This window comes from Vipera berus (genome assembly GCF_964194415.1).
Source record: "Vipera berus genome assembly, chromosome: 1".
Classification (NCBI taxonomy): Eukaryota; Metazoa; Chordata; class Lepidosauria; order Squamata; family Viperidae; genus Vipera; species Vipera berus.
The window spans coordinates 135546161-135566591 of record NC_138202.1 but is presented as its reverse complement, the minus strand read 5'-3'; the positions used below and the strand labels follow the sequence as shown (position 1 = coordinate 135566591).

General features: G+C 36.7%; 1 protein-coding gene across 4 annotated transcripts in view; it reads left to right on the top strand.

Annotated features, from left to right (window-relative positions):
* DPP10 (dipeptidyl peptidase like 10) overlaps positions 1-20431 on the top strand; it is a 420223-nt gene that overhangs the window by 252564 nt on the left and 147228 nt on the right. For all 4 annotated transcript variants that reach the window (XR_014026226.1, XM_081326185.1, XM_081326184.1 and 1 more), the window contains one exon: positions 18173-18267. Coding sequence is in view for 3 of the 4 variants with exons in the window: in XM_081326185.1 (XP_081182311.1) it covers positions 18173-18267 (95 nt within the window). In the remaining variant the exon portion in view is untranslated. The remainder of the gene's footprint in view (positions 1-18172; positions 18268-20431) is intronic.

Sequence of the window (20431 nt, the reverse complement as noted above, 5' to 3'; positions counted from 1 at the left end):
GCTCCGCTATGGAAGTTAAAACTTCCAGTGCCTAGCTCCGCCGGCCGGGAACTCTCTTCCTGGCCGTGACTTCAGCTCTGGGAAGCGGATCCCACCTTCGTCGCCAGTGAAGTGGCTGACAGACCACTCAAGACAGCTAGTAACTTCAACAGGTTTATTTTAGAACAGAGCAACTGATTACAGAAAGGTTCGGCTTTATATAGTCTGCAGCCGGCCGGCTGGTCCAATCAGCGGCCGGTCTTTTCCCGCTTTGCTTTCCGCTCCAATCAGCTTCGCGGGGCGTCTGACAGCTTGGCTCCTCGTGGCTGGGCGGCTCTATTGCTCTGACAGCTGAGAGCTGTCAGCCGGTTGCGCCTGCGTATTGTTGGGGAGTTTTGACAGCTGTCAAAACTCCCGCGTGTTCGGCTGTCAAACGCTTTACCTCATGTTTCTTTGTTATTGTTTTAGTGAACTAATGTTAACACGTAAATGGAACTATTTACATATAATACAATAACCAAAATAGCTGTGCTCTTAAAGAAGTGATATAAGCTGAACTTGTTTACCTGCAAAAGAAAAAAAATCCTCTAGAGGCAATCCAACTACTCCAATATTCTTTCTGTTTCTATCATATCAGTTCAATAGATATTTCAAAGTAATGTTACAGCAAGTTAGATCTGTTGGTAATATGTCCTGTTATCATTGCCATATTTCTCTGCCAGTGTTAAGGACTCTGTTGCTAATTGTTGTATAATTGGAACAACTCACATATTTTCTCAAGCAAAAGATTTTATTTGTTTGGTTTACTTAATTGCATTGTAGCAGTCAAGCTTCCTATAGAATTATATCAATGGAAAAGAGCTGTTCTGTGTATGAGAACACTGAAATTTAGATAGATAGATAGATAGATAGATAGATAGATAGATAGATAGATAGATAGATAGATAGATAGATAGATGATAGATAGATAGACAGACACAGATAGATAGATAGACAGACACAGATATAGATAGATAGATAGATAGATAGATAGATAGATAGATAGATAGATAGATAGATAGATAGATAGATAGACAGACAGACAGACAGACAGACAGACAGACAGACAGACAGACAGACAGACAGACAGACAGACAGTAGCATCCATTGGAGAGGAAGTACAGACTTCTAAAATCAAGAGAGAAAAATCAGATTTTTGTTGTAAGTGTGCCCTGAAGAACATCATACATTATGATATCCAGTTTTAGCCTCATAATATTATATTGCAAATTGAATTGAAGGACAGTAATATACCTATTATCAGTCAAAGCATGATAGCCAGTTTGGTACAGTGGTAAAAGCATTAGGCTAGAATCAGGGCATTGTGAGTTCTAGGCTTGCCTTAGTCACAAAGCCAGCTGGGTGACCTGGGGCTAGTCATTTTCTCTCAACCATCGATAGGAGGCAAAGCTCTTGAAAAAGAAAACTTGCCAAGAAAACTGCAGGTACTTGTTAAGGCAGTTTCTGAGAATTGGACATGACTGAACAGAAGGGAAAAAAAGTTGAAGTATACATTAAATAAATGAAGATATCACCTTGATTTTACTACATTGTGCCAAAATCTTTGTCTAATGTGCTGAAGATTGAATTGAACAAATCAGACAATTAAGATTTTATTTGACTTGAGAAATTATCATCCAAAACTGAATCATTTTATACAACAAAATACAAAAACAACAGAATCTATGGAACTAAATTCCTAGAAAAAATGACAAATATAGAGATATCATATACATCCCAAATAATATCAGATGCAAGCAACTAGAGCCACTCATAAATAGCTATATAAACAACTTTATTGTTTTCTACCTGTGTTACAAGAATTTCTCCAGGCTGGTCACTTCCCCTAGGAACAACCAGATAAGATTTCATGGATCTTGGGGGAAGTTAGCTTACACTTTGACCCTTTCTTCCAGCCTAAGTGGCAGTTTCCCGCTACATAATAACAAAGATAGTTTTAATTTGATTGTATTAAAAAGACAGCACAGTGCACTAAGCCATGTTTAGGAAAAGAGATTCAAAAACATACTGCAAAGAAATATTTCTGTTTTACAGTAGATAGTCTTTATTGTAATAATGTTAAACAAAAGGCTGGCCAACTGGTTACATTCTATACAAAGACTTGAAACTATACAAAGGCTTTTTGCTCACAAATTGTTCTTTCCAAATTAACTTCTTAAATTACTGGCTAACTTCTTGGTTGTAATCATAGGCATCTGGTAGAAGCTATAATGATGCCATACACACCATACTATAATTGTACAAATGAAGCAACATTTGTAATATTCATTACTTTTTTCTTCCATTCAATTATGTCTGACATGTTTAATTTTTTCCTGCTGTGGAAAAAATCAGTTATACAAGATTTCTTTCAGGAATAAAAATAAGAACAAAATAGAAAGTTTGACTATAAGACAATTGTGAATTAATTCAGTATATTTCAGAAATATTTGTGAAACTCGTGAAACCAATGATGTAGCTGTTCTTTGTTCTTTAATTTCAATATATTGTTTCTCTTGGTCTCTTTAGTCTTAAATTGTTTAGAGAAAAAAACTGATTTGCTTTCTCATTAATTGCTAACCAGCTGGGCTTTTCTTAATTCTATATATCTAAATCCAATTTGAATAGCAGTTAAATGCCATTGAAAATTTGAAATAATATTAAGAAAACATTGTTTATAAAGAAACTAAGCACCCAAAGTCAAAATTTGGAATTTGCAAGAGAGAAGAAATGGTTATCATTAAGCTTAAGCCCTGAACTTTTCTCATTTTACAATCTGACATTCGTATATCTAATGTTAAAAATAAACATATGCCTTAGTCCTCCAAGTACTGTAGCAGTTCAGTGCCAGGGATGAATCATGCAACTAAATGCCATATCAACAATTAAGTTTCAGTGAAAAACTATTTTGACAAGGAGAAAGATTCTAGCCAAGGCTTCCCTTTTCTTCAATATTGCTAGCTGTAAAATTATTTTAAAAATCCTGAACACCCATTATCTTAAAAAAGATATTCCTAACAATTAATAGTGTGGATAGGGCTGTCTTGGGGGGTGGAGGGTCAGCCATAAAATAATGGTGGTGGCAGACAGGAGGAAGAAAGTTTTAAGTGTGGCATCAGCTGATACCCTGGAGCAGGGGTGGACGTGATTGTCATTTTGGAATCTCTTACAGCTATTGGCCATCATCCCAACAAAGCCCCAGATGTGAGACTCTGTTCATTAGATTGGGCTTTGCTGGGATTGTTACTACTATGTTTTCCCAAAAATAAGACCTATCCCAATAATAAGCCCTAGCTTTATTTTTACGCATTCACCGAATATAAGCCCTATCTCCATATAATCCCTAGTTAAGACCCCGCCTACTCTGTCCCACCGTCTGGTTGCATGAAATGGGGAGGGGCGCACACATAAAAATAAAGCTAGGGCAGGGATGGGCAGGTGGAGCTGCTCCACGCACTCCACACCAGCTTACCTCAGGACCGCCACAGCCAGGCCTACCACACCCCGACACCTGCTTTGCCTCATGGCAGCGCCAACAGCCCCGTCCAGCAGGAGCCAGTGTGGCCACCGCCAGCCCACTTCTGCGGCTGCTCACAGGCCTTTGCTGGAGAAATGGAGGCTGGTGGTGGTAGTGCATGCATCAACCCATTGCTCTGTTTTGAGCTGCAGAGGCCTTTACTGAAGGCCTCTGCCGGTGAAATGGAGGTCAGGGGCAATATGCACGACTGGCATTGAGTGGCTGCAGAAGATGTGGGACAGTGGTGGCCACGCAGGCTCCTACTGGATGGAGTTATTGGTGCTGCCAACACAACGCAAGACAGTGGGGGGGAAAGACATCCCCCGAAAATAAGACCTAATGCCTCTTTTGGAGGCAAAAAAAGTATTAGACTGGGTCTTATTTTCAGGGAAACCCGGTATTGTACCAGCCTCTCTCCTGCACATTAACCTCCTTGCCTGAGCTCCTTGACTCCATTTCTTTGTTGGCATTGATGTTCCCCAAATGTATGGCTCAAGGTGACTTTAATCAATTTTAATAAACTTCTCTAGAAATAGTCTGGGACTATCGCAGATCCAAAGCTCAACATGAGATAATGGTCACACACCAAATCTGGATCACAATTGTGGATGAATTTAGAGGAATGTATCACAACATTTTATTAAAGAGAAGAAGGGTTGCACAGACAATGCTGAAGTACTGTCAGAACTCACATTTTCTTTACTGGTACAAATAGCAGTGCACAAGCAAATGGGGAGCAAAACTTAGAACAAATGTTCCCATCTCTTAACCAATCTACCAGTTAAAAAACTTTCTTGTCTTAAATTTTCCTTTTTATAGGGATTCACATAAACATGGCAGGTTCACAGTAACTCAACATTGATGACACATAATTAAACAATTAATCAACTGCCACAATTTGTGAAGATAATGGAAAAGTATCTTCATGCTACATCGTTATTTATTATTAACTGAATATTAAAATTGCAGGATTGTAACTCCAATGTTAAAGAAATGTGAATGGTTCTGTAAAGTTATATTTAAAAACTTTAGGCTTGACACTCCAATCCATACTTTTTAGACTAATCTGGCCTTGGTTATAGTTTCACAACTTGATTATAATCCTATATCAGGAAAATAGTTAGGTATAAATTGCTTTACACTTATTGTAGAGTTTCATTCTCTCTCTTATTCTCTTTTGTTTTGTAAAAATGAAACAGGAACCCTGATAGTCCATTATAATAACTACTGTTATTATCATAACCATATTCTCTTTCTTCTCATTTATAGTTATATCTATGTATATTGCTGTGTGCAGCATGAAAAGTTAACTTGCAGCCCCTTCAAATAAAATTAGTGTGCTGTGCATAATGAACATTATCTCCATTCTATTATTCATAGCAATATATTCCAAACAAAATACAAAGACCTGAATACAGAGAACTAAAGGTATTTACTTTAGTTTTTATTTTGTATTATTAATTCACAATAATATACAAAATATATATATATATATATATATATATATATATATATATATATATATATATATATATATATATATATAGAGAGAGAGAGAGAGAGAGAGAGAGAGAGAATATTATTATTATAAATGGCTTTTCCATGGCCTAACCAGAGATCAGTTAGATAATATGAGATCAATATTTGGTGGCCTTAGCAGGCCTTAACAGCTTACACACTTTTGAGGACCTACCGTACATACAGTACTTCTTGAATATCACAATTTTCATTGGATTGAGAGCTGATTCCAAAGACAGGCAAATTCAACATTGCTGTAATTATTGCCAGCTTTAGCTTTCTAAGTGCCCTAACACTTTTTCTACATGATCATCAAAGCCACTCCAAATTCAATAAAGCTGAGTGGTATTGAAGGTACAATATAACCAGCTGCTTCAGGGAGGTAGCGTTGTTTGCTCTCTATTTTTTTTAATAATATAACAAGAATCTTATGGTATTTTTTATTTTCTAATTTTCTACTAATTTACTAATTAATACTTTAGCATTAGTAAATTATGAAAACAAAAAGTTCCTATCTGGTACTTTAACCACTGGACCAAAATATTTCCCTTAAAAAAAATTAAAAACGGTCCTTTTAATATTTGACAGTAAAGTATCGAGTATTAAAAGAATCATTAAAAAAATTTAAAACAGACAATTTGGTCTAGTAGTTAAAGTACCAGATAAAAACCAAGAAACTGAGTTCTAGTCCTGTGTTAGGCATGCCAATCAATTGTGTGACTTTGGGCTAGTAAAGGCAGGTTACAAAAAAAATCTTAAAAAAAACATTGTTATTAAGAACAACTGCTTAATTTGTCAACAATAGAGACATTTTGTGTTACTTTAAAGTGGGCTAGTCAAACTTGATGGTTTTTGCAGGGGTAAAAAGCACTTGAGAGAAGCAATGGGTCTTCCATGCATCTTCTAAATTTGTTTTGGAATGAAAGTTTTCGTGTCAAAGTTATTGCTTACAGAGACATAATTCATCTTTCATTTTGCTATTTACAACCTCCTCTGCACAAAGAAATATGAATATTGAATGAAAAGTAATGCTTCCTAAGATATAAATCACCAACAGATGGCACTTCTGACACTCTAGAATCTCTGACATGTTCTTTAGCATCTGTTCTTTCATTTCAGTTGGGGAGAAGTTGCTCTGAGAACAGGTGGCATTGCTGTTATTTGCGAAACAGAAATCTGTAGTGAATAATCCTGACTGTACTTTAAGTACTGTGTCACCATTGAAATTTTGACTGCCAGAGTCTCTCCAATTGGAATTTACCCACTGAACAGAGATAGTTTACAATGATGACTGTGTAGTAGGTGCCCCTAGGTCAAATGATGTGAAGAAGGTGAATTAGGAAGAGGTGAGATGACCTATAGCAACCAAATAGCATTTTATGTGTGGTGAGAGCCATTGTATATATTTGTGCTTTTGTCTTTATAGAATTTATTTTTAAAATGCTTTTGGGAATTTTTCCCCCCAAAACACATTGAGCTCTAATATAACAATTTTTGCCAATATCTGCAATTCTCCCTCCCTCTGTTCCTTTCACAAAAGTCCACAATTTTAGGATTGTTGAAATAATAAATAGTTGCCATTTATATATCAGCATTACTTGTTTAGTAGTTACTGCAGTTTATTATGGTAATATATTAAAAGCAATGCTGTGAAAATGCTTCATTGTAACTTGAGGTACCCTGCAGTGATTTAATTGCATCATACTAAAAAGATACTGTTTATCCAATTCTAAGACAGCAATGCTCCTAAATTCAGTTCTAGCCTGCAACCAATTTATTGTGGATTAATCATTTTCATTGTTTCATGAATGTTTGTTGAAACTGGGCTATACATGTTCTCTGTATTCAGGATTGACTTGAGTAGGGTAGGGTAAAAAAGATGCATTACTGGTTGACCCGTTAAAACGAACTTATTTTTGCTTCCTAAAATTTCCTGATGATTTATTATATTCTGAGTATATTTACTACAGATTATGTTCACTTTAATCTTAATCTAATTTTACTGAAATTAGATTGCTTTCAAGCTAATTTAAGCAACATTGATGTCAGTGAATTACATTACATTTCCTCCAGGACCCTAAAAGAAATTGCCTTTTCTTTGATCCCACAAAATTAATGTGATGTTGGTTTAGCTGAGAAAGTGTGACTGAGCCAGAATCACTGAGGTATTTAAGGTTGAAGTTGGTCCTCAACCAGGCCATCTCTTTGCCTCTAGTCCAGCACATTAATCACTACACGGCAGGAATCTAAGTACTGTGAAGTGTATGGGGAATTTTATTTAGTGACTAATGTATTAAAGGTAAAGGTAAAGGTTCCCCTGCACATGCGTGCTAGTCGTTTCCAACTCTAGGGGCCGGTGCTCATCTCCGTTTCAAAGCCAAAGAGCCAGCGCTTGTCCGAGAACGTCTCCGTGGTCATGTGGCCCGCATGACGACGCCAAAGGCGCACGGAACGCTGTTACCTTCCCACTTGCATTTTTATGTGCTTTCTAACTGCTAGGTCGGCAGAAGCTGGGACGAGTAACAGGCACTCACTTTGTTGTGTGGCACTCGGGATTCGACCCGCCAAACTGCCAACCTTTTGATCAACAAGCTCAGCGTCCTAACCCACTGAGCCACCGTGTCCCTTGACTAATGTATTAGACTTGTATAATTAGCTGACAATAGCTATTTGTTCTTGACTGATCTTAACAAGCTAAGCAGGAATGTTAGTACTTGGCTGAGAGACCAGCAGCTGATTCTAGATTAGATAAAGATATTTTTAAAAATCCTGGGAAAAATGAATGTCAAACCACATCCATATTGCTACCAGAAAAAAAAATACATGGATATAAATCATTGTTTTGATTCATAAAAATATTTTACTGTATAAAGCATTGACTTCTGAGAATAATTATGCAGGATACTATTTTTGTTCATTTAAGCTTCAAATTCCTGGAATGGTATCCAAAAATAGCATTTAAAAATTTCTAATATCAACATGCATATTATCCCAGTATTTATTTCCAAATGAATAAGGATCAACTGTAAATTTTCCTTTGTTTTTGCAATATGAGTACCATGGGGTAGATTTGAATGGGATAAATTCATGTATCCCAGGTAGAAATTTTTATAATAGATACTTAAATATTTTGAATGTATAATTATTTGTAATATGAATATATCATTGTTACAATATATGAATTCATACACTGTAAATTTGTCTTGACTTCATTTTAAAGCAAGTGTATGTATGTTGGCTTGTATTTATGTTTACTATGCATGTGTGCACACAACTATGCTTTAGATTTACATGTGTCTTTTCTTCAAAATCTTCAGGTGGTATACATTGTACAGCTTCCTTTCTGTTTTTTTCCCCTTTTAACAATGGGCTGGACTGAGCTGAGTTGAGACTGACCCATGGAATTATAAAACCTAAGTCTCCCCAGTCTAAGTTCAACAACTTTATCATTATGCTATACTGCTATTGACTTGCTGTGTGGAGCAAGTTTTAATTTCAGTTCCTGTTTTCCTTGGAACCAATCAATGTTCAATGGGTCCTTTTAGATGTTTTTTGTCCCACTTTTTATTCTTATCAATAGCTCCCTTTTGTAAATAACATTTTTAATTGTTTTATAAGCCACCCACAGCTGCTTGGATAGAAATGTGTGGTATATAAATAAAATGAATGAACAAATGAATGAAGTCCTTTTTATAAATAACACTTTAAAATGTATCATAAATCAGAGGTCCCCAACCTTTTGGGTACCAGGGACCAGTTCCTTGGAGAGAGTTTTTCCTGTGGACCGGAGGGTGTGTGATTTTGTGTGCTGCCTGCATCCCACAGATGGGGCTTTGCTTGTTTATCAATTTCTCAAAGAGAGAAAGAAACTAAATTGATGGGCTCCATTGCAGCATAGTGCTTCACTTTAATAATATAGACAAAACTGCTCTTCTATCTTCCCTAGGAGTTTAAGGTCATTTCAGTTGTGATATTAAAACAGATCTGGGCAATTTGGTTTCACTTTTGTGTTTGGAGTGTGGGATTGCCAAGCAATATATTTTTACAAAGATAGAAAATTATTTTCACATTTTGACTTTAACAGAAGAAAATATTAAAGAAATATTTTTTCCTTACGATGAAAGAAGGATGCTTTAGCTTAAAGTCTTAACTTTTAATAATTCAAGTGGAAAAAAAATCAAGAAGTTTCAGAGTCCAATATAGTAATGTGAAACATTTTGTCATGTTATTTATATTATTTCATTATCCTTTTTTGCTATTTTATCTGGTCTGATGAGTTTGTTTATAAGTCAGATTCTGATACCTCTTCTTTTGTAAAGTTTCTGTTAAGGTATTACAGGTGTGAAGAATGCATTTTCAATAGCACTTTAACATATCTATCAAAATTTTAACATTTCTACCATCTGCTATATTATCTTACTGTACCAAATACATATTCATGATTAGCCTATTGAACACACTCATTCTTTTGGCTGCTTTCCAGAATTATAAACACATTCATTTTGTTTGTGTCTTTTTTTTTAAAGTATATATTTGTATATTGTAGTATCCAATCTGGATTGGTCACTGGAACCAGATGTTTCAGACTCATGCTGAAGCCCATCATTGAGGAACTTTTCTCTCTGCAGAATGTGCATATTTACACATTCTCTTTCTCCCCATATCTCTAATGATCTTCAGTCTTTTGTTGCACATAGATTCCTCAAAACAAATATTCATGACAGTGGTCTATTTTTTTTAAAATGTCGCAGGTAATTTCAATTCCTAAATTACAAATATCAGTGACTAATTAGGTAACAAAATATTGTATTTATTTGCATTTTACTTTGGTTACAAACTGAGAGTACTAAGCAAAAATCTATTTGTGTGTGTTTGTGTTGGAAAGATATATATGTGTGTTTAAATTGAGCACTTAAAATGCTTAATTAGTAGAAGACCTATTATTCCACTCTCTTTCGTTGTCGTTACTGTGTATCATCCCAATGCAAGCCAGAATTTCACAATCAATATTCTGAATAGCAAGATGGGCAACATATAAATTTAATAATTAACTAAATAAATAAATAAACTAAATTAATAAATGTTGCACATTTAGTCCATTTTCTTACATTCTCTAAAAATCCTAGACTTTACTGTACAATTCATTCCTTATGTTTGAGGAAATAGATTAGAAAGTAAGGCAGTGGTGGGATTCAGATATGTGAACAATTGGTTCTCTGGATGCCGCTTCCGGAAGTCCTTTCTGGGCCTGGGCAACAAAAAAAATAGCTACCGGTTCTGCCAAAGTGGTGCGAACCGGCTGAATCCCACCACTGAAGTAAGGCCTCAGGGAGAGTGCTAACAACCAGATGACTGCAAAGAAAAACAATCCTTCCATATGCCAGGAACCATCCAGTCAGCACATCTCCTTCCATTCCCTCACCGTCCAGTCTCAACTGTCAATTCCTATCCTTCCATCCGCTGCACCATCCCAAATGATGACGCTTCTTGGATGAGAAGCGAAATATTTTGTTCTTCTTCCTCAAGGAAAAAGCAGCCAGTTGCCTTCTGAAAGAGCACCTTTGAGACAACTATGAACCTGGATGACTGAGAATCTCAACAGACATTACAAAATAAGAAGAGTACAGAAGTGTTTGTACCTGCTTTCACTTTCCCAGGACTGCTGCAATAAGATTGGGGAAACAAACTGAAGGTTTTACAGCATTGCACTCCAATAGGAAAGAATGCCATTCTATTGTTTTCAGTCATCTCTTGCCTAGAGATGATAGAGAAAGTCCAAGGTCCCCTTGTGCCTTGGCAAAGCTGTTAGTATATCAGAAAAAGAAGCGAAACTGTGCCACTCAAAATGGTTCTTGACGTATCTTAATATCCACCTGACAATTTAATAGCGTATTTCACTTGTGGAACTATTTCATCATCTTGGTGGAGCTGATTGCTCTCCATGAGCGATAGACAATTCCTGCTGCTGCTAATCCAAACCTCCTATTAGCTTCTGGGGGTATTAAGTCAGGAAGAAAATGCATTTACAGTTGTGGGAGATTGTTCTGCTTGAGTAAGAGATTAGAGACAAAGGTAGTTAGTTTTAGTAAAGAAAAGGGATATGCCAAGAAAGGAAGAATGCTATCTCATTCAAATACAATAACATTTATGGATATAGCAATCTGTGCCTATCTGCTTAATTTGTTTCTTCTAAACATATCTACATGTTAACACAAATTTGCTACTTCCAGAAGGCAGCTGACAGCTTGATGGTTAATGTTGTATATGTATTTTTTTTTAAATCCAGGCTCTTGCTTGTTTGATAGGTCTATTTTTTCCCCCAGAGAAGAATCAAAATATTCAGCATTTTTCCCTCTCAGATAAGACAGTCATGGTTCAGTAACAAGAACCACAACTTTATTAATGTATGCAAATGAAATTAAAGTGTGGCACTTGGGGGTTCAACTGAAGAACATGTGAAGCCCACCTGACAAGGTTAAGTTTTCCCTAGTTTAGCCTTGCAACATGTCCATATATGTGGTTAACTAAGTCTGTGAAGGAAGCCCCTCCCATCTACATTTCCCTCTCAAAACCACACAGGATTTACATGATCCCAGGAAGTGTCAAAACAGTACATTTCTTTTCCAAACCCATAAAGACAACTCTAGAATTTTTTTTAATGTATTGTAGATTGCAGTCTAGCTCTCTTTCTTGCCCCACCTTGCCACTGTGAATTCCTATTGGTGGTTTTACATTGATCCGTACCAGGGGTCCCCATACTTTATTCAAAATAGAAAAAAGTAAAACTGTAGTAGCCAAAATAAAATCAAAGCAGAAGGTAAGAGAGAAAAGAAATTCTAATTCAGGTTTGCACTAATATTCTTGTACCTTTTTATTCCCCTTCATGGATTACTGCCTTGTCGTGGGGAAGGGGCTTGCGTAATTCAATGAAGCTATGAGCTATGCCGTGCAGGGCCACCCAAGACGGAAAGGTCATAGCAGAGAGTTCTGACAAAACGTGATCCACTGGAGAAGGAAATGGCAAACCACTCCAGTATCTTTGCCATGAAAACCCTATGGACAGTACCAAAAGGCAAAATGATATGACGCTGGAAGATGAGCCCCTCAGGTCGGAAGGCGTCCAATATGCTACTGGGGAAGAGCAGAGGGCTAGTACTAGTAGCGCCAGAAAGAATGAAGCGACTGGGCCAAAGCCGAAAGGACGCTCAGCTGTGGATGTGTCTGGTGGTGAAAGGAAAGTCCGATGCTGTAAAGATTTTTTCTCCATAGGAACCTGGAATGTAAGATCCATGAATCAAGGAAAGCTGGACGTGGTCAAACAAGAGATGACAAGACTAAACATTGACATCTTAGGTATCAGCGAACTAAAATGGACAGGAATGGGTGAATTTAATTCAGATAACCATCAGGTATACTACTGCGGGCAAGAATCCCTCAGAAGAAATGGAGTAGCCTTCATAGTCAATAAAAAAATAGGAAAAGCAATACTGGGATACAATCCTCAAAATGACAGAATGATCTCAGTTCGAATCCAAGGCAAACCATTCAATATCACAGTAGTCCAAGTCTATGCCCCAACCACCGGTGCTGAAGAGGATGAAATTGACCGGTTCTACGAAGCCCTACAGCACCTTATAGAACTAACACCAAAAAATGATGTCCTTATCATCATGGGGGATTGGAACGCTAAAGTAGGAAGCCAAAAGATAACTGGAATAACAGGCAAGTTTGGCCTTTGAGTACAAAATGAAGCAGGGCACAGGCTGATAGAATTTTGTCAAGAGAATACGATGGTCATAGCAAACACTCTTTTCCAACAACCCAAGAGACGGCTCTACACATGGACATCACCAGACGGTCAACACAGAAATCAGATTGACTATATGCTCTGCAGCCAAAGATGGAGAAGCTCTATACAGTCAGTAAAAATAAGACCAGGAGCTGACTGTGGCTCAGACCATGAGCTTCTTGTTGCAAAGTTTAGGCTTAAATTAAAGAAAGTAGGGAAAAGCACTAGGCCAGTCAGGTATGAATTAAATCATATCCCTGTTGAATATACAGTAGAGGTGACAAATAGATTTAAGGAATTAGATCTGATAGACAGAGTGCCTGAAGAACTATGGACAGAGGTTCGCAACATTGTACAACAGGTAGCAACCAAAACCATCCCAAAGAAAAAGAAATGCAAGAAAGCAAAATGGCTGTCTGAGGAAGCTTTGCAAATAGCTGAGGAAAGGAGGGAAGCGAAAGGCAAGGGAGAAAAAGAAAGATATGACCAATTAAATGCAGAATTCCAAAGAATAGCTAGAAGAGATAAGAATGCCTTCTTAAATGAACAATGCAAAGAAATAGAAGAAACCAATAGAATAGGGAGGACCAGAGATCTTTTCAAGAAAATTGGAGAGATGAAAGGAGCGTTTCATGCAAAAATGGGCATGATAAAGGACCAAAATGGCAGGGACCTAACAGAGGCAGAAGAGATTAAGAAGAGGTGGCAAAATTACACAGAAGAACTATACAAGAATGAGCTTAACGTCCCTGATAATCACAATGAGGTGGTCACTGACCTCGAGCCAGACATCCTAGAATGTGAAGTGAAGTGGGCCTTAGAAAAGCTGAGCAACAACAAAGCTAGTGGAGGTGACAGTATTCCAGCTGAGCTATTCAAAATCTTAAAAGACGGTGCAGTAAAAGTGCTACACTCAATTTGCCAGCAAATTTGGAAAACTCAACAGTGGCCACAGGATTGGAAAAGATCAGTTTACATTCCAATTCCAAAGAAAGGCAGTGCCAAAGAATGTTCAAACTATCGCACCATTGCACTCATTTCTCATGCTAGTAAAGTTATGCTTAAAATCCTACAAGCTAGACTCCAGCAGTATGTGGATCAAGAACTACCAGAAGTACAGGCAGGATTTCGAAGAGGCAGAGGAACTAGAGATCAAATTGCTAACATACGCTGGATCATGGAGAAAGCTAGAGAGTTCCAGAAAAACATCTACTTCTGCTTCATTGACTATGCTAAAGCCTTTGATTGTGTGGATCATAACAAACTGTGGCAAGTCCTTAAAGAGATGGGCATACCAGACCATCTTATTTGTCTCTTGAGAAATCTATATGCGGGCCAAGAAGCAACAGTGAGAACTGGACACGGAACCACTGATTGGTTCAAAATTGGGAAAGGAGTCCGGCAAGGCTGTATACTGTCACCTTGCCTATTTAACTTATATGCAGAGCACATCATGAGAAAGGCAGGGCTAGATGAATCAAAAGTTGGAAGTAAGATTGCCGGAAGAAACATCAACAACCTAAGATATGCAGATGATACCACTCTAATGGCAGAAAGTGAAGAAGAACTAAAGAGCCTCTTGTTGCGGGTGAAGAAGGAGAGTGCAAAACTTGGGTTGAAACTAAACATTAAGAAAACCAAGATCATGGCATATGGCCCTCTCAATTCCTGGCAAATAGATGGGGAAGAAATGGAGGTAGTGACAGATTTTATTTTCCTGGGCTCCAAGATCACTGCAGATGGGGACTGTAGCCAAGAAATTAAAAGACACTTGCTCCTTGGGAGGAAAGCCATGGCAAATCTAGACAGCACACTAAAAAGCAGAGACATCACCCTGTCAACAAAAGTGTGTATAGTCAAGGCTATGGTCTTCCCAGTTGCAATGTATGGCAGTGAAAGCTGGACCATAAGAAAGGCTGAGCGCCAAAGAATTGATGCCTTTGAACTATGGTGCTGGAGAAGACTCCTGCGAGTTCCTTGGACTGCAAGGCGATCAAACCGGTCAGTCCTAGAGGAGATCAACCCTGACTGCTCTTTGGAAGGCCAGATCCTGAAGCTAAAACTCAAATACTTTGGCCACCTAATGAGAAGGAAGGACTCACTGGAGAAGAGCCTAATGCTGGGAAAGATTGAGGGCAATAGAAGAAGGGGACGACAGAGAATGAGGTGGCTGGATGGAGTCACCGAAGCGGTAGGCGTGAGCCTAGATGGACTCCAGAAGATGGTAGAGGACAGGAAGGCCTGGCGGAACATTGTCCATAGGGTCGCGATGGGTCGGACACGACTTCGCAACTAACAACAACAAAACACCTTTTTATTCTTGCAAATGCTCATCACTTCCAACACATCCATTATATGCTGCCTTTTATTCCTTAAACTTCTTATGTCTCTCTTTTCGAGCATCTTATAAATTCCATCCAATTAAATACTTTTCATTTCTAGACTATCTCATTCATCATCAATTGAATACCTGTTCCTATTGCATTTAATTTCCTATTATATTTCTTCTAATTCACAAACACATATACTCAACACATGCAAACTCATATATCTTATATACGGGTAACAAACTGAGTAAAAGCATGTTCTTACATTTAACAATTTTTGCTTCTTTTGCATTCACCATTGTATGAACATTTGCAAGTTTTAACAATTCTTCATCATTTTTCATATATTTAGTAAATATTCTTCCTGGATAACTATTGTATGTCTGCATGCTAATTTTGTTTTCACCAAAGCCAAGTTTTACTCCATAAATTACTTCACACATTATGGAACCTAGGATCATTAGTAACTGCCCCGCAAGCCAAAATACCATTCTAAGTATCCCATCAACAAGTTACTTACAGGATCCATTTCTGTTTCTTAAGACACAGATACTCGCTTCGCTTGACAATATTTGTGTACATTCCCTTTCAAGATTATTCTGTTCTCTTCATGGCTTCCATTTGACTCCGCAGAGCTTGAACTTCCTTCAGAATCTGTGATAGTACAACCTATAGTATAATAATAGTCACTGTTTTACAGTATTGTTTGTCTTTCCTGTCTCTCATGTATTAATAAGAAGAAATAATCAACAGACTTGTCTTAAACTTGTCTGCCATGTCCATGTCCATGATCCTGTTTCCTATTCTATTTCATTTCCCCTATTATTATTTTTATTTTGTGTGAGAGCCTGAAAACTCTTTCTGAATTCCAGTAATGTAGAAGATGATACAGGTGTTGTTGTTTTTTTTAACTTCTGCTTGTTATCTTTTTCTGTTGGGTTTGCTTGGTGGAGTGTCTTCTTTATTGAAAGTTGCTTTCACTGTCAGTTGTATGACTTCCTTTCTTTGAACTGATAAATCTTCATTCTCTCTGATGGGTAGAAGTGGCTGCTTGCTGTTTCAATACATCAACTTTTTCTTCAAGGGTTGCCACTAGTTGACAGCTACTGCAAGAATGTACGTTACATTTTTCTCATGCAGGAAGACAAAATTGCCAGAAGTTATTCTAGGTTACCACTGTTGACTCCTACCGTCCATTTTTGAAGTGCTTGTGTTCCTTACTGGCTATCCATCTGTTTAACATGCTTTTCCATTTTTAAGGTCCTTTCATGCTTCCTAACATTTCTTACCAGTCATATTTAAAATTATTAGACCCTGATGTGAATAAGTTTAAGTTTAAGTTTATTATATTTGTATACTGCCCTTCTCCCGAAGGACTCAGGGCGGTGAACAGGGCACATATAAAATACAAGGTACAAATGTTAAAAAGAGAATTAAATACAAAGCCCGAGCTAAAACAATAAATAATAATATAAAAAACCACAATAAAAAACCCCAACACATCCCCCATCAGGCCAGGCCGGCTTGTTCAAATAAATAGGTCTTCAGATCGCATCGGAAGGAGCGAAGGTCGGGAGCCGTCCGGAGCTCAACCAGCAACCGATTCCATAAGTCCGTGGTGCCCACAGAGAAGGCCCTCCCCCTGGGGGCCACCAGACAACATTCTCTGACCGGTGGCACCCTGAGGAGGCCCTCTCTGTGGGAACGCACAGGGCAGAGGGAAGTTGACGCCGGCAGCAGGTGATCCCCGAGGTACTCCGGACCCATGCCATGTAGGGCCTTGAAAACCATTACCAAAACCTTGGATCTCACTCGGAAGACAACTGGCAGCCAATGTAGCTCGCGGAGCAGAGGTGTAACATGGGAGTATCGGGAGACTCCCAACACAACGCTCGCGGCTGCATTCTGTACCAGTTGGAGCCTCCGAGTGGTCCTCAAGGGAAGCCCCATGTAGAGAGTGTTGCAGTAGTCCAAACGAGAGGTCACGAGCGCATGAGTGACTGTACACAGGGCATCCCGGTCTAGATAGGGTTTTTAATTTGTTATGAATAAGGTAGAGAATTAATATTCCTGGTGTTAGCTACTTTTGAGTAATTAAAATGAAAGGACTTGAAGATATAAAAAAATATCCTGATGGCTGGAGGACACTGTGCCATCTTTAGCCTTAATCCAATAAATAACATTTCTAGTTCTTTCTAAAAGGATATCTATATTGATATTTTTTTCTTCATTAGATAAAATAGCAAAGATGAGCCAGAACCTCTGCCAAATTAGAAGTTTGTCTAGTTAGTGCAGAATATGAAAGGTGACATGAAAGGAATGAAGAACATGTAAGCATAACAGTTCAAATTTGTTTGTATTACATGCTCTTCTTCACAGTACTGTTTCATCACGGTGCAATCTTTACAGTTTTCTTCCTTTTTTGTGCAGCCATTACATGATTAATATAAGGTTTATGTGTAATCAAAGCTTATTTCAGTGAAGTGTTTTGAAATGTTTAAGATTACTTTCAATAGGTGGGAGAACTACAAAACATCAGGGCAGTAGAATAATGAAATAGCTAACCATTCCTGCAAAGTTTTGTTTGTTTCTAAATGTAAAAAAAAATCCAATGTATTAAGTATCCTGTATACTTACATAGCAACAGTGAAAAACAGTGCAAAAAATGAGAGAGAGAGAGATATTTTGGGGATAAGGTCAAACAGCTCAAGTCTTCTTTTTTTTAAAAAAGTCAATTGACCTTGTTTTATGCAAGGGAGAAGGTATAATAATGCTAAGGTGAAAGACTATCTCCATTAATAAGTCAAAAAGACCAGGGGCACTTATCTTTGAACAAATTAACAAAAACAGATAACACTGATGAAGTCATTATCTCAGCCTAATCACATTTTAATGTATTGGATGCTCAATGATGTCCTTTTTTATTGTAAAAGTCTATTAACTAAGAAGCTATTGTATAGAATGTTTGCATTTTATAATTCTTAATGCATTTTCTATTAACAGATACAGAAGTGATATATAAAAACAGGAATGGACATGTTATTAAACTGAATGTAGAAACAAATACAACTACACTATTGCTGGAAAATGCAACTTTTGTAAGTATTCTTAATTTTTAATAAGCAATTACATTGTTATTTTTTCCGAATCTATTTCCAAGTTATTTCAAATCTACCTCATATATCATTTTGATATATGTGGCATGTTAACTATGGCATGTTCTTGCCTGCTTTATGGAGTCACAGATAAACAAAACAAGAGACCATGAGACCAGCAAGACTGATTGATATTGATTGTTAGTACAGATATATACTCTCATTATTGAAAAATCAATTGATTATTTATAACATGGGGATTACTGAATAAAAAATGTTTATGGCATGCCACTCTTTAATTGAATTATATCTACTTAATCTTTCCATTTTTATTTAATTGTAAAATGCAAACTTTAAAAATGACAAATAAGGATGTCATGTAAAATATAATCTTTATTGGTTATGATTATACTTGTAAATTTTAGCAAATAAAATCTTCAACATTTATAAAATCTGTTCAGAAGTCAAGCTGATTTTTCTCTGAAGGTAGTTGGATAGCATCTTTTCCAGCTAACAAATATTATTAAAAAGTATAAATTTAATGACCTGCAATTCAAATTGCAGGGGACAGTATCTGCTTCTTTTCTATCACTCACTTCAGTTCTACGAATTTTAGTTGTTGAAATTTTAACCTGGAATTAGTGAAATAAAAGTTGGGACATAATGATTTGATAAGCAGTAAGTATAGAATTAGTTTATGTTCAATATAGAATTACTTGAATGTGTATAACTAGTTTATTCATTATGATTTAAAGAAAATTGTGTCACTGGAATCTGTGAAAAGAAGAAAATTAAAGGTAGAAAAAGAAAAAAAAAGAGATCTGCTTTGTAGTGTTGTTATATCATTCTCCACTTGTCACTGTCAATTAGAGAATTAAATCCCAATCATGAGAACTGTTTTTTTTCTTTTTCAAAACAAGATTTATTGATATTCATTTTACAGTTGTATATAATATATAGGAGCCATGGTGGCACAGTGGTTAGAATGCAGTATTACAGGTAAACTCTTCCCACAGCTAGAAGTTCGATCCTGACCGGCTCAAGGTTGATTCAGCCTTCCATCCTTCTGAGGTTGGTAAAATGAGGACCCAGATTGTTGGGGGCACCACTTACAGGGCTGTAAAACACTATGGAGTGGTATATAAGTCTAAGTGCTAATGCTATTACATGCTATAATATTGCAATTAATGAAACAGAAAGACTCAATTCACACAAGGTATCCTGTCTTTTAAATCACATAATAGCTTCTTAATTTATCAATATGGATTATAAAATACACTGCTTTTTATTGGTTGTTTTTGCATTTTTATAATAATAAAATATAATGATTTAATCCTATTAAGCTAATACTTTTTATGCTATTCTTTTGTGGGCTACAAAGCATCATGTTAAAAATCAAAAATAGAAAAACAAGCTTAAAACAATATAATTGTAAAAGAAGGAAACATATTTACCCAAGACAGTTCCTGTCAGAAGCAGATTTCATTAATTGATTATTCCAGAAAAATTATCCTGCATTTTACCTTCTAGCTCTTTCAATTTTATGGAATTTGGTTTTGACATTATCTTCAAGTTAGAAAAGGAATTTAGAAATTTTTGGGGAGTAGAATGTAATGTTCTTATATATAGCCTAGTGTCTCTGTATATATGTGATTGTCCTTCTTTCACTGTACACTTATCTTGGTTTCCATGCTTCAATTCAGTTCAAAGAGGACATACAGAGTTCATCCCATAGAAATTTCTCAGATTGGACAGCTTTGGTGTATGAAACATTATGATAACATTTGAGATATTCCAGGGAATTCTGCATTATTGCAAAATGACTTTAAAAGTGACCGTACATTAAACTGTATTATATGCAGTATTATGTTAACATACAGTTCTCTTAGATTTTGGTTCATTTAATTTTAGTAGATATTATTTAGAAAAGCAGAGCAATATTAGCACTATAAAAACACAGCAATTTGTTAACTGATAATTGTGTTTTCTCCTAATATTTAAATTGTTCTTTGCTTAATATCCCAAATATTATTACAGTACTACCAATTTATTTATGTCTCATTATTTAATTTGTGAAAGATGTTAAGCTGAATTAAACCTAGACTTCTCTGAAGCTCAGTTGGAGTGAGAATATAATCAGTAGTCCTTTACTTACAACTATTCGCTT